At 38.3% G+C, this 15,102-nt stretch overlaps 1 protein-coding gene and 1 non-coding gene across 17 annotated transcripts in view; both read left to right on the top strand.

The window, feature by feature from the left end:
• GAPVD1 (GTPase activating protein and VPS9 domains 1) overlaps positions 1-15,102 on the top strand; it is a 58,590-nt gene that overhangs the window by 12,755 nt on the left and 30,733 nt on the right. For 14 of the 16 annotated variants that reach the window (XR_004971150.1, XR_004971151.1, XM_036329650.1 and 11 more), the window contains exons 2-6: positions 7,521-7,744; positions 8,524-9,367; positions 11,048-11,134; positions 13,103-13,237; positions 13,383-13,572. Coding sequence is in view for 14 of the 16 variants with exons in the window: in XM_036329650.1 (XP_036185543.1) it covers positions 7,560-7,744; positions 8,524-9,367; positions 11,048-11,134; positions 13,103-13,237; positions 13,383-13,572 (1,441 nt within the window). In the remaining 2 variants the exon portion in view is untranslated. Of the gene's footprint in view, positions 1-7,520; positions 7,745-8,523; positions 9,368-11,047; positions 11,135-13,102; positions 13,238-13,382; positions 13,573-15,102 lie in introns of those variants that run through there. The other 2 variants (XM_036329657.1, XM_036329653.1) reach the window with 1 other exon arrangement.
• On the top strand, positions 2,288-2,390 carry LOC118667856. The gene has a single exon (XR_004971432.1). It is a non-coding gene; the product is annotated as a U6 spliceosomal RNA (small nuclear RNA).

Here is a 15,102-nt window from a genome sequence, read left to right as displayed (position 1 = left end):
GAGGCAGCCAATCAATGATTCTCTCCCAACATTTATGTTTCTATCTCTCTCTCTCCATTTCCCTTCCTCTCTGAAATCAATAAAAACATATTTTAAAAAATACATATTTTAAAAAAGTTATTGTTGGACTTACTAGAATAATAAAGAGATGATTAGTTTGTTTACTTGAAGTCTGGCTGATACTTAGAATTTAGAACTATTAGATGCCTATCATTAACTTAGGATGTCTTTAATTAGACATTTTCAACAGAGAAAACATGAAACACGATTCTTTTTTTTTTTTTTTTTTTCTCCTTCAGCTTGTTTTTTTTTTTTTTTTTTTTTTTTTTTATATTTTATTGATTTTTTACAGAGAGGAAGGGAGAGAGATAGAGAGTTAGAAACATCGATGAGAGAGAAACATCGATCAGCTGCCTCCTGCACATCTCCTACTGGGGATATGCCCGCAACCCAGGTACATGCCCTTGACCGGAATCGAACCTGGGACCTTTCAGTCCGCAGGCCGACGCTCTATCCACTGAGCCAAACCGGTTTCGGCGAAACACGATTCTTATTCCATAAAATATTTGAAACAACTTTGTCTTACTTTAGAGTCCTTCTCTTGAGTCACAGGAGTTTGTTCAGGCACAGTTGCTAACATTTGTAATGTGTATCCTCCTTGGAACTTTTCATGCTTTTCTAATTCACACATTTCACCCTATCAGGCTGTGCTTCCTTTCTGTGCTCTGTGTTCGAGTAGGCATGTTTGCTTATCAGGCGTTGGCAAACCCTTTCTGTAAAGGGCCAGATAGTAAATATTTTAGGCTTCGTGGGCCATATGGACTCTGGCAACTGTTCAACTCTGCCACTGTAGCATGAAAGCAGTTTTAGATAATGTATGAACAAGTGGGCATGACTCTGTTCCAATAAAACTTTATGTATACAGACAGGCAGCCAGCTGAATTTGGCCCGTAGGCCTTAGTTTGCCATTGTGGAAGGATTTAGAAACCCAGTGCACTTTGCTCTTTCAATTAAAATCTCCCCATTAAAATCTTGTCAGTTTGGGCTCTCAGTGATAAGTGTTCATAATATGAGTTAAAAAGCTTAAGATCTGATTTAACTTGCATGGGTGTAATAAACTTTATTTTGTAGAAATGTGATAAGCGGAACTGAATTTAATATTCTGTATTTTAAAAGTCTTATTTTTGACCACTCCAAAAAGAAATTATCTAGCTTGGGGAATGTTTGCAAATTTCAGGAATACAGATTCTTGTTGTGATTGACCTGGACAGAAATACAGATCAGGCTAAATTAAGACCTGGTGGTCCAGGGTAGATTTTGATGGAGTTGGCTGTAGGGGTCGATGGAAGGGAGAGAGATCTTGCCACATACATGTGAAGTTTCCTGGGGTTTCCATTTTTCAATCCTGCTGTTGGAAGTCTGGAGAATTAATCAAGGGGTGATCGTAATTGAGCACACAGGCTCACTTCTGACTTCTGCAGATGATTTAGTATACTCTGGCATTTGGGAGGGGTTGGAGAGGTTTATATCAAAGTGCTTTGAAAATACTAACCCGTCAGCATAGGAGAGGTTGAAAGAGAAGAATTAGCAGAGAAGCATATTAGGAAATTCTTTTCAATTGTCTGGATTCCTGTGACTAGAGAGCCCTGACCATTGTGGCTCAGTGGGTTGGGTATTGTCCCGTGCACCAGGAGGTTGTGGTTTGATTTCTGGTTAAGGGACATTCCTGGGTAGTAGGGGACATGTAGGAAGCAGCCAATCGATGTTTCTCTCTCTTGGCAATGTTTCTCTCTCTTTCCCTTTGCCTTCCCCTCTCTCTCTAAAAAAATAACAATCAGTGAAAACTTGTTTTTAAGTATTGTTTTGGAGAGTAGGCCACTACCTGATATTTGACAGCATTCTGACCTGCTTATAGAAAGAAAAGCAATAAAGCTTATAATTTTTGGACTTGATTAAAGAAAAAGTTCTTAGCAAATTTGTCTGATGTTCTAGTTTTGTTTAAAATGTCTCTACAGCCGAAACCGGTTTGGCTCAGTGGATGGAACGTCGGCCTGCGGACTGAAAGGTCCCAGGTTCGATTCCGGTCAAGGGCATGTACCTGGGTTGCGGGCACATCCCCAGTAGGAGATGTGCAGGAGGCAGCTGATCGATGTTTCTCTCTCATCGATGTTTCTAACTCTCTCTCTCTCTCCCTTCCTCTCTGTAAAAAATCAATAAAATATATATTTAAAATAAAATAAAATAAAATAAAATAAAATAAAATAAAATAAAATAAAATGTCTCTACAGTGCTCGCTCTGGCAGCACATAGACTAAAATTGGAGCGACACAGAGATTAGCATGGCCCTGCGCAAGGACGACACGCAAATTCGTGAAGCATTCCATATTTTTTAAAAAATGTCTCTACAAAAATGTCTTTGAAGACACTGGGGACTATTGAAGGGTTTGGAAGGTGAGTTCTGGTTTAGATTAGGTGGAACTTTCAAGTGTTAATTTTTAAACTGAAGCTACATTTGAAGGTTTTAATTTCTAAATTGCATACATTGGTTCATATTTTGCAGTGCATTGGAAACATTTAATGTGTCCTCTCTTCTTGAACAGTGTTTTGGTTGAGCTCCTTGAGATTAGAGGACCTGGCTAGGTACCAGCAAAAACTCAGTCATGTTTTTGTTGAATTAAATTGTATTAGAGCAGCAAGAAGGGCACCATTTGAGAAGTTCTAAAATACTTTCTCCTGTTTCTCATTATGAAAAATTTCAAATACACAGAAACCTTTGAAGGATAGTACAGTGATCACCATATACCCACCACCCAGATTCAACAGTTGTTTAAGTTTTACTTTTTTTAAAAAAAATATATTTTATTGATTTTTTACAGAGAGGAAGGGAGAGAGATAGTTAGAAACATCGATGAGAGAGAAACATCGATCAGCCGCCTCCTGCACATCTCCCACTGGGGATATGCCTGCAACCCAGGCACATGCCCTTGACCGGAATCGAACCCGGGACCCTTCAGTCCGAAGGCTGACGCTTCATCCACCGAGCCAAACCGGTTTTGGCTAAGTTTTACTTTTGATTTTTGTTCTGAACCATGTACTAGAAGTTGCAGAAATTATAACACTTCATCATACTTGTGTGTGCATCTCTTAAAAATAAGATCTTTTCCTGTTTAACCACAGGATTTCTGAGTCGTTCTTGTAGAGATTAGGGTAATAGTGTACTATCTCTATCACCTCTCACCTGTGTGGCCTTGCACAAGTTATTTGACATTTCTGACCTCAGTTTCCTAAGCTGCAAGTACCTGTCTCAGGAGGGATATTATAAAGGTTAAGTGTGTGAAATTCTTAGAACCATACCAGGCACAGTTTTCAGTTTATAAAGCATTTTCTCATATAAATTCTCAGTGTGGTGAAGAACATCACACCCCCCATTGTTCCCAGAGTGGGAAACTTTTACCTCACCTTCCCCATATGTAGATGTCAACAAAACTCATAATTTCTACCTCCTAATATCTCCCAATTTTGTCCTGTTCTTTCCATTGCTACTGCAACACTTCTTGTGTATCAACAATTTCTTAATCTGTCTTCATCTAGTTCCATTTCCCCTCACTCATCCCCACCTCCTCATCCTTTTCTTTCTTTCTTTTTTATTTTGAGAGACAAAGAGAAGCTTCGATTTGTTGTTCCACTTATTATGCATTCACTGGTTGATTCCTGTGTGTGCTCTGACTGGGGTTTGAATCTGCAACCTTGGCGTATTGGGACGATGCTCTTGCCAGTTGAACTACCCAGCCAGGGCTCCTGATCCTTTTCCTTACTGCCAGAGTTTATGTTTTCAAATACAAATTTAACCATACTAACTCCCTTTAAAACTCGTTTCCCATCACCTACAGTGCAAAATCCAAATCTCTTAACTCTAGCTTCAACGTACCTTCTGTCTCTGTAGCCTTCTCTCTCATTATACACTTCCTCGCCTTCTCCCACCTGACTCTTAACAAACACATGTGCCCCAAAGTAGTGTGCCACACGTTGTGCTCTAAATATGTTCTATGTTACACATCTCTGTGCTTTTGCTGATTGGCTTCCTCTGTTTGGAATGCTACCCCCACCTACCATCCTCTTTATGGCTGCAGAACTTGACTTTTAAGAATAGGTGCAGGTATTTAACTCCTCAGTCGTTTCTTCTTTCTTGTCCCTACTCTACAATGTAGTCTTATAAGTAGTAGTAGTCTATAAGTAGTAGCATAATACAACATTTTCGGGCAGCCATTTATTGGCATGTCTGTCTCAGTCTAGTAGATTAAAAAGTCCTTGAAGGCACACACTAGTTTTTATCCTTTTTTGGATCCCTAGTACCTAATACGTTGCTTGTACCAGGCACAAAACAAATGTAGATATCATGTCCATGTTTTGTGGATGAAAAAAAATTGAGGTTGAGAGGATATGCATTATGTACCCAATGTAGCAGAACTAATGAATGAAGCATACAGATCTTTAAGGGCCCATTTCAGTACTGCTTTCATTAACTATACTACTTCTAATAATTACAACCATTTGATGAGTGATTCTGTGCTTAGTCTGTGGACTTAGAGCCCCCTAGAGGATCTTAAAGTTCCCACATGAAAGTCTACATTTACAGTGGTTCTCAACCTTCCTAATGCCGTGACCCTTTAATACAGTTCCTCATGTTGTGGTGACCCCCAACCATAAAATTATTTTCGTTGCTACTTCATAACTGTAATTTTGCTACTGTTATGAATCATAATGTAAATATCTGGTATGCAGGATGTATTTAGGCGACTCCTGTGAAAGGGTCGTTTGACCCCCAAAGGGGTCGCGACCCACAGGTTGAGAACCACTGGTCTACAAAGTCATATGCATTTTCTGTAGACTGAGTTAGTAAGGTTATATATATGTGTATGTATGCATGTCACCAATTTTTGGAACGTACACAGATGTCCTTGTGACTAGTAGTGAATTGTCTTGGTGAAGTAGTCATATTTATATCCTTTGAGAGGAAAGTAGTAGGGGGCTGTAACCATCTAGAAGAGTTGGAATAACATTTTTGCATAGTTCACTAGGGAATTGATAAGGTACAAGAAAGTATTTTTTTAAATTGTTTTATTGCTTAAAGTATTACAAAGGATATTACATATGTCTCCTTTTTCCCCCCACCCTTGACATTCCCCTGGCCTCCCCTACCCCCCAGTGTCTTGTGTCCATTGGTTATGCTTATATGCATGCATATAAGTCCTTCGGTTGATCTCTTACCCCCCCTTCTGCCCCCCTACTCTCCCCGGCCTTCCCACTGCAATTTGACAATCTGTTTGAGGAAGAAAGTATTTTTTGAAAGTAATTAAATTCAGATTAGATGGTAATATCTGAAATTTTCCAAGTCATCAGTTGTTCATTAAAATAAAAGAAAGTTAAAAATGTTCTGAAGCCAAACTTAATTAAAAGTTGTTAAATCTACTTTTTTAAATAAGGTGGTTTTAAATATATTTTCAGCTGGAGCCATAATGTTTAAATTTTTTTGTCTTAGCACCAAAATATTTATTTTATATATATATGGATACATTTTCATTGGATCTCTAAACACATTGAAAGTTCTGTGGTCTAGGTTGTCTTCTCTTTTCAAATCTAAATTCACTACAAATTATATTTTATCAATTCCAAATAGGTCCATTAAGGGCACGTAAGAATCTGATTGGCTGGGACCACTTTCCCCCAGCTTTATTGAGATGTAATTGAAATATAATGTATATTTAAGGCACATAATGTGATACAAGTATGTATTGTAAAATGTTGACCATAATAAGGTTTAATCAACACATCCTTCACCTCACATAATATCATTTTCTTGTTGTGTTGTTATGGTGAGAACATTAAAGCTTTATTCTCATAGCAACTTACGAGTATACAATCATAGTGCTTAATTCTTAATGAGAAGTATTTTTCTAACTTAATGACTGCCTGCTGTCTGGACACAGCGTTGTATTCTGCTCCCTGGGCCACAGGCACTTCTATTGTTGATATAAAGCATTTGTGGTCTGGCAGGCATTCTAGGTTTAAGGGCATAGCTTAAATAATAATGCTTTAAAATATGTGTGCTATTTTAGCTACTAGGTAAACAAGAATTGTGTGATAGCATTCATTCCTTTGGCAAATATTTATTCAAATCCTGCTGTGAACCGGGCCCTCTCCTCAGCCCTGAAATTACAGCTATGAGTGAACAAAACGGACAAGCCTTGGCTCTGGTGGCCCTTACCTTCTGGTGGGAGCCATGCTCTAAGCGTGATGAGCATGCAAGTGGGTATCTGTGATAGAATTCTAGATGGGGCAGTGCTTTAGAAAAGGCCAGGAGAAGGAATAGGAAGTGGTATTTTCTAGTTCAGAAAGAGCTGTTTGAGAAGGCCTTCTTAAAGAGCTATTGAGCAGAGAGGCCTGCGTGAAGTAAAGGCCTGATGCAGTAACCTTGCAAAGGTATCAGGAGGAATAGCCTTCCAGACAGAGGACAGCAGATGCTGAGGCTTTGAGGACTTCCTAGGAGGGAGTAGAGTGATCTGATGGAGTTGGAAGGGTACCACTCTACGCCAAGGAGAGAACAGACTCTAGTAAGAAAGGAAGCAGGAGACCAGTTAGGAAGTAGTGGTTATGGAGCTTCGGGTGAGAGATGATGATGGAGTGGTGAGAAGTAGTCAGATTTGAGATGTATTCTGAAAAGTCAACAGACTGTGGTGATTGACTGCAGTGAGAAAGAGCAGTCAAGAAAACGCCAGTGTTAGTAAGTAGACACTGGACTTAAAGGATCTACACAAGGTTTTTGCAGTGGCTATCTCTGAGCAGTGGCCTTGTTAGGAGCTTTGCTTTTTCCTTATCTGTATTTATCAGTTTTTCTTTACTGAACCCATAATGCTTCTCTAATACAGTAAATATAGGGATTACTTTAAAATTAGAGTTAACCATGCTACTAAATATAGCTTAATTCTTTTTGTTTTAAGATGTTTTTATTGACTTTTAGAGGAAGGGGGAGAGAGGGAGAGAAACATTGATGTAAGAGTGGAACATAGATCAGCTGCCTCCTGCACGCCCCCCCACTGGTGAGTGAGTCTGAAACCCAGGCATGTGCCCGACCAGGAATAAACCAGCACCCTTTCGGTGCACAGGATGGCACTCAACCAAATGAGCCACACCAGCCAGGGCGTGTAGCTTAATTCTTTTTTTTTTTTTTTTAAATATATTTTTATTGATTTCAGAGAGGAAGGGAAAGGAAGAGAGAGATAGAAACATCAATGATGAAAGAGAATCATTGATCGGCTGCCTCTTGCACATCCCTTACTGGGGACAGAGCCCGAAATCAGGGCATGTGCCCTTGACCGGAATCGAACCCAGGACCCTTGAGTCCGCAGGCCAATGCTCTATCCACTGAGCCAAACCGGCCAGGGCAATTCTTAATGTATTCTATCCCTTTTGATTTGGTAAACAATTTTAGTAACGTAACATTTTAAAATTTGTTTTTGCAGTCTTAGTGATCAGCCTTTGTACCTTTTCCACATTTGAAGATGGTGAAGTTAGATATTCATACTCTGGCCCATCACCTCAAGCAGGAACGCTTATATGTGAACTCTGAGAAACAGCTCATTCAGAGGCTCAATGCAGATGTACTTAAGACAGCTGAAAAGTTGTATCGTACAGCATGGATTGCTAAGCAACAGAGAATTAATTTGGATCGACTTATCATAACCAGGTAAATACGAGATTTTGAGGTCTTCTATAAACCGTTATCGTTCTGTGTTAACTGCTAACTGTAAATAAATGAATCTATTTCCAACAAAGTGCTTGCTTTAAGATAGTTTAAGTTAACATTAAGGTGAGTCTGCTTGTTTTGTTTCTTTTAAGTCACTTAACACTGTTATGGAGAATTGTAACTTAAGCATTAGTATTTTATACCACACCAATTAATTTTGTATCTTTACACATATACATTTTATCAGTGTAGACAGTAAGTTACCTTTGTTCTACTTTTCTTCTAACATAATTTAATATGTAAATTTCCATGTTTTGCTATTGTATATCTGCTTTTCAGTTTTAGAAACCTTGTTTTTCACTGTGTTAATACCTCACGTTCTGTTGTTCCAAGAAGCAGTTTTTAGCTCTAAGAATAGTGGTACTGAAGCATAATGTTGAGGAAAGAAGCCAGACACAGAGGAGTACATACTCTGTATGATTCCATTTATGTGAAGTTCAAAATGAGGCAGGACTAATCTTTGATGAAAGAAATCAGAATAATGGTTCTTTCTTGGTACTTTTCATTGAGCCTGATTCAATATGAGGAATTCGTTTTTGTTTGTACTTTTTTTCTTCTTTCTTTCTTTACACATTCAGATGGTCATGGTCTGAAAGATTTTAGCAATGAGTGATTTCGTTGGGACTGTAACCAATTCACATTCCATGTTTCATATAGTATATGTTTGATATTATTATTGTTGTTCATTTTATTGTTTTGCTTGTCTGCTCATTTTTTAGTGCTGAAGCTTCCCCTGCTGAATGTTGCCAACATGCCAAGATTTTGGAAGATACACAGTTTGTTGATGGATATAAGCAATTGGGATTTCAGGAGACTGCTTATGGAGAATTCTTGAGTCGATTAAGGGAAAATCCTCGTCTTATTGCCTCCTCTCTGGTTGCTGGAGAGAAACTTAATCAGGAGAACACACAAAGTGTTATATACACAGTTTTTACCTCCCTCTATGGCAATTGCATTATGCAAGAAGATGAAAGCTACCTCCTTCAGGTTTTGAGATACTTGATTGAATTTGAACTTAAAGAAAGTGACAACCCCAGGCGACTTTTGAGGAGAGGAACTTGTGCCTTCAGCATCTTATTTAAACTTTTTTCTGAAGGACTGTTTTCTGCCAAACTTTTCCTCACAGCTACTTTACATGAGCCAATCATGCAACTGCTTGTGGAAGATGAAGATCATCTGGAAACAGATCCAAATAAACTAATTGAGAGATTCTCCCCATCTCAACAGGAAAAACTCTTTGGAGAGAAAGGCTCAGATAGATTCAGGCAAAAGGTTCAAGAGATGGTGGATTCCAATGAGGCCAAACTAGTGACTTTGGTGAACAAATTTATTGGTTATCTCAAACAGAACACATACTGCTTTCCACATAGTTTGAGGTGGATCGTGTCACAGATGTACAAAACCCTCTCCTGTGTAGATAGACTGGAAGTTGGGGAGGTCAGGGCAATGTGCACTGATCTCCTGTTGGCCTGCTTCATTTGCCCTGCAGTTGTCAATCCAGAACAGTACGGAATAATTTCTGACGCTCCTATTAATGAGGTGGCAAGATTCAATCTGATGCAGGTATGCTTTTGTTATTATTTATATGGCATTCAATTTAAAATCAATTGATTAGGCAGTGGGGGTGGGAACAGAAAATGTGATGACAACTACCATTCATAGATTCCAGCCTGTCCTCATTCTTTAGACTGTCCTCAATATGTGCTTCTTAAGACATAAAAGCAGCCATATTGGGATTTAAAAATATTCTTGTCATAAAACATTTTGTGTTAGTTTTTAACTGGAGTCCTCATACATGTGAATGATTAGATTTTCTCTTCCCATGATTTCAAAATCCTGAATGACTGAAAATCGAATCATTTTACTTCATTTGGTAACAAAACCCAGCCTGAACTAACAGGCTATTTATAATTGTTTGTTATTCCACTTAGTGCTGATGAATACTCATGTTTTTCTGTTGAAATGTTAACATGTTTGATTATAGGATGCTACCCTAAGAACTGGACATGCTACATATATGTACTAACCAACCTTTCTAAAGTCTCCAAAGTTTGAAATATAAACTCAGAAAGAGGATGTTTGGACCCGTATTAACACTTTCCCCCCCCCTAATTATTTGAAGTACTGAAATCATGTTATTATTTCTTTTTTTTTTTTTTTTTAAATATATTTTATTGATTTTTTACAGAGAGGAAGGGAGAGAGATAGAGAGTTAGAAACATCGATGAGAGAGAAACATCGATCAGCTGCCTCCTGCACATCCCCCACTGGGGATATGCCCGCAACCCAGGTACATGCCCTTGACCGGAATCGAACCCGGGACCCTTCAGTCCGCAGGCCGATGCTCTATCCACTGAGCCAAACCGGTTTCAGCATGTTATTATTTCTTAAGCAAATCTTTTAATCATGTCTAATCACCCAGAAATACTGTGAAGAAGAAAGACTGAGTTTATTTGGAATAGTATCTATCTTTGGATGAGTGGTGTTTTTTTTTTAAATGATAAGTTTCTTTATGATATCAGATCAGGATATTGAGCAATTAACTATACAGAAATCCCTGAAATAAAAATTTGTTTTCATCTGTGAAATACTAAATTTATTCTTATGAAAATGTAGTTGTAGTTTTTATTTTTGTCATTCTAACAGAAATGGAATCACATATTTTCAAAATGAGCAATAATGGGGAGATTGTCCTAGATATTAAGAAGATGATGCTATATGATGTTAACTTTCAGCCAAGTGTCTTTAAAGAGAGTGGGTTAACAGTTCACTTTTGGCAGTAAGGAACTTGCTCTGTGAAGTTTACTTTCCAAACAGCATATGTTTTGTAGAAATTGTTTGCATTTAAATTTAGAAAAGAAAACATCTACCTGGAGTACTTTATGAACTATGTAAAGTACTTAACAGTAACTTGAAATAGTTTGAGTCAGCTTTTACAAATTAATTTTAAAGTTTCTGAGCATATGAAAAGTACACCATCAGAAACAAAGGTGTTGTGTTTTTATTTCCTAATGTTGATATAATATGTTAACGAAAAATTAAAGCAAAATCTTCTATTTATACTGTATAACTCTAAATATAGTAAAAACTGGTGTTGACAGGATACACAGGTGGGACCCTATTTTGTATGTCTGGTCAGGTGTATAAGTGTTATTATGCACTAGCATAGAGTGGAAGTGCTTTCATAGAGAGAGGACTTGGTATCTATAACCTGTGTCTCCCCACCACTGCTTTGGGTTGCAGGTTGGCCGCCTGTTGCAGCAGTTAGCAATGACTGGCTCTGAAGAGGGGGATCCCCGGACAAAGGGAAGTCTTGGAAAATTTGACAAAGTAAGAGTGAATACTATGTCATGTGAAATACTGTTTATAGAAAATTCTGCCAAAGTATTAGCAAACCTAACTTTTCCCTTCCTTAAATCTCGTCCTTAGGTATTGTATAAATTAGTCTTTCATTGACTCTTGGTATAGCTATAGTGCACATAATGTTGGATCAGCAGCTTAATGGCAAATGTCACTAAAGATGACTAATTCTCACTTATAGAAGTGTCGAGGAGATGCTATTGTAATGAGAACCAAGGAGCTATTAAGATTATTTTATTTTTTGCCTTAATCCGTTTGGCTCAGTGGATAGAGCGATGGCCTGCAGACTAAAAGGTCTCAGGTTTGATTCCAGTCAAGGGTACATGTCCAGGTTTTGGGCTCGATTCCCAGTAGGGGGTTTGCAGGAGGCAGCCAATCAATGATTCTCTGTCATCATTGATGTTTCTTTCTCCATCTCTGAAATCAATAAAAAATAAAAAAATAAGATTATTTTATTTTAGGAAGTTTAATTTTTTTTTTAAAATATATTTTATTGATTTTCCACAGAGAGGAAGGGAGAGAGATAGAGAGTTAGAAACATCGATGAGAGAGAAACATCGATCAGCTGCCTCCTGCACATCTCCTACTGGGGATGTGCCCGCAACCCAGGTACATGCCCTTGACCGGAATCGAACCTGGGACCCTTCAGTCCGCAAGCCGACGCTCTATCCACTGAGCCAAACCGGTTTCGGCGGAAGTTTAATTTTTAAATATTGTCACTAAATCAAATAATAACTATATAATTTTAAGTGTATTTCATAAATTAGTATGTATGGTATTGTTCAATTTATTTATTTATTTTTTAATGTATTTTATTGCTTTTTTACAGAGAGGAAGGGAGAGGGATAGAGAGTTAGAAACATCGATGAGAGAGAAACATTGACCAGCTGCCTCCTGCACACTCCCTACTGGGGATGTGCCTGCAACCAAGGCACACGCCCCTGACCGGAATCGAACCTGGGACCTTTCAGTCTGCAGGCTGACGCTCTATCCACTGAAGTTAGGGCGGTATTGTTCAATTTAAATAAAATTTTAATCATATTTGAGTAGGCTACATTCAACCTATTATAAAATTCAAAAGTTATACAGTGAAATATCCCTTCCTCCTCTGATTACTAGCCTTAATTTCCTCCCCAAAAGGTTATTATTTTTTTTTTTTTAATATATTTTATTGATTTTTTTACAGAGAGGAAGGGAGAGAGATAGAGAGTTAGAAACATCGATGAGAGAGAAACACCGACCAGCTGCCTCCTGCACATCTCCTACCGGGGATATGCCCGCAACCCAGGTACATGCCCCCGACCGGAATCGAACCCGGGACCCTTCAGTCCGCAGGCCGACGCTCTATCCACTGAGTCAAACCGGTTTCGGCAAGGTTATTTTTTTATATATATATTTTATTGATTTTTTTTTACAGAGAGGAAGGGAGAGGGATAGAGAGTTAGAAACATCGATGAGAGAGAAACACCGATCAGCTGCCTCCTGCACACCCCCCACTGGGGATGTGCCCACAACCAAGGCACATGCCCTTGACCGGAATCGAACCCGGGACCCCTCAGTCCGCAGGCCGACGCTCTATCCATTGAGCCAAACCAGTTAGGGCTCCCCAAAAGGTTATTGACATGTCTTTTGTGTATGCTTCAAGAGTTCTACATGTATACCAGCAAATTCCTTCATATATTTTCCCGATCACCCATCTTTTCCTTTCACAAATGGTGAGATAGTGTATAATCTTCTGTATCATGTTTGTTTCTAGCACCAGAGTATCTTAGAGATTATTCTGTATCAATTCATAGAGAATTTAATTTTTTAAAGGTTAGGTTTAATATCATTTTTAAGAAGAAAAACTTCTTGCATGCTTGTCCACCTTAATCGGAAATTTTGTTCCCTTATCTTAAAGGGGAGGTCTTTCACTGTGATCTTTTCCTGTTTTAACAGAGCTGTGTTGCTGCTTTCCTTGATGTTGTGATTGGGGGCCGTGCAGTGGAAACCCCTCCAATGTCCTCTGTTAATCTTCTGGAAGGATTGAGCAGAACTGTGGTTTATATAACCTACAGTCAGCTTATTACTCTGGTAATGGCTTTATTCTTTAATAGGATTTTCTCAGAAGTCATTTATCTAAGCATGGGCAAAGTCATAGATGAGTACATTGTGTCAGAAATATATATTGGGTATGAAAAATTGATTTCAGTAGCTAATGTCCTTTTATTTTTGCCAGGTGAATTTTATGAAGAGTGTGATGTCTGGAGACCAACTGAGAGAAGATAGAATGGCTCTTGACAATTTATTGGCTAACCTACCCCAGGCAAAGCCAGGGAAAAGCAGCAGTTTGGAAATGACTCCCTACAATACTCCTCAGCTGTCTCCGGCAACCACTCCAGCAAATAAAAAGAATCGATTGCCTATAGGTAAAGAGACTTTCTCATATTGGGCTTTGCCTTACATTTAATACTACTTTGTTAGCCTTTGTTATTGCTCAGTGTTTCGAAATATAGTTTTAAATAATTTGGAAACATTTTTTTCATGTTTACTGGTAGTAATTCAGTTTTTTACAATTGCACTAGATTAATTAAGGTTTAGCAGTAGGCTTTTGCTTTATCTAGATGTACTTTTTCATAATTAATTGAAATCATGCCACATATGGTATGCTTTGTATTTTAGTATCTTGTCTTGGAAAATTTTGAAAGTGTCAGTTGTTACAACCAGTCATTATTTGAATTATGTAGTCCCGTCCTTTCTACAAAGTTCTGAATAATATAATAAAATAATATTAGAAGTTTCTATCAGTAAAGTTGAAACTACATAGGTACTATTTTTTTCATTATTGCTATTAATAATCAGTCTTTGCCCTAGCTGGTTTGGCTCAGTGGATAGAGCATCGGCCTGCGGGTCCCAGATTCAATTCTGGTCAAGGGCACATGCCCGGGCTGTGGACTTGATCCCCAGTAGGGGGTGTGTAGGAGGCAGCGGATCAATGATTCTCATTATTGATGTTTCTCTCTCTCTCTCTCTCTCTCTCTTTCTTTTTCTCCCTCTCCCCATCCCCCTCTCCCTTCCTCTCTGAAATCAATAAAAATATATTTAAAAAGTAATAATAATCAGTCTTATATCAGCTGAGCAATCTTTTTAATAAAATAAAGCAAAAATCCTATTTTATTTAGTCATTTATTTAAGAATTAGGCTTACATTTTTTCACTTAGTAAACATCTATTATCTATAGATATGCACCAAAAATTTAATTGAGCATATATTATGTACCAGACACTGGGTAAGCACTTTATAAATGTGTTTCATTTAATCTACATGCAAAAAATCCACTAAAAGAGTAGGTTTTATAATCACTGTCCTGCAGATAGGGTACTGTTAGACACTGGGGATATAAAGACCTTAGGACATGTCTGTACTTTAAGTTAGCTGCCCTAGTCTAGTTGGGGAAAACAAAAAGAGACCATTGCCCTTCAGTGTACTGTGTTTGATGGAGATGAGCACAGAGGATTACCGGACACCTAGAGAAGGTGACCCTGGAGCAGGTGAAGCCTGCACTTGCTCTTGAAGGACGAAAGGGTGTTCCACAAAGTAGACAAGGCAGCGAAAGAGTGTTTAGGCCGAGGGAATGCAGTAGTTTAGCACCATTTTTTTTCATGATAATGAGGAGCTCAGCTGTAGTTACTATAATTTACACATTTGGAAGAATGAGCCGATGTGTTAAGAACTATCAGTTTCACTCTAACTGGTTTGGCTCAGTGGATAGAGCGTCGGCCTGCGGAATCAAGGGTCCCAGGTTCGATTCTGGTCAAGCGCATGTACCAGGCAGCTGATCGATGTTTCTCTCTCATCGATGTTTCTAACTCTCTATCCTTCTCCCTTCCTCTCTGTAAAAAAATCAATAAAAAAAAAGAACTATCAGTTTCTTAAAATTAATCTACCTTACATTTAAT

The sequence above is a fragment of the Myotis myotis genome, unplaced genomic scaffold (genome assembly GCF_014108235.1).
Source record: "Myotis myotis isolate mMyoMyo1 unplaced genomic scaffold, mMyoMyo1.p scaffold_m19_p_12, whole genome shotgun sequence".
Lineage (NCBI taxonomy): Eukaryota > Metazoa > Chordata > Mammalia > Chiroptera > Vespertilionidae > Myotis > Myotis myotis.
The sequence above is the reverse complement of the archived record's forward strand: the minus strand, read 5'-3'. Positions and strand labels throughout refer to the sequence as shown.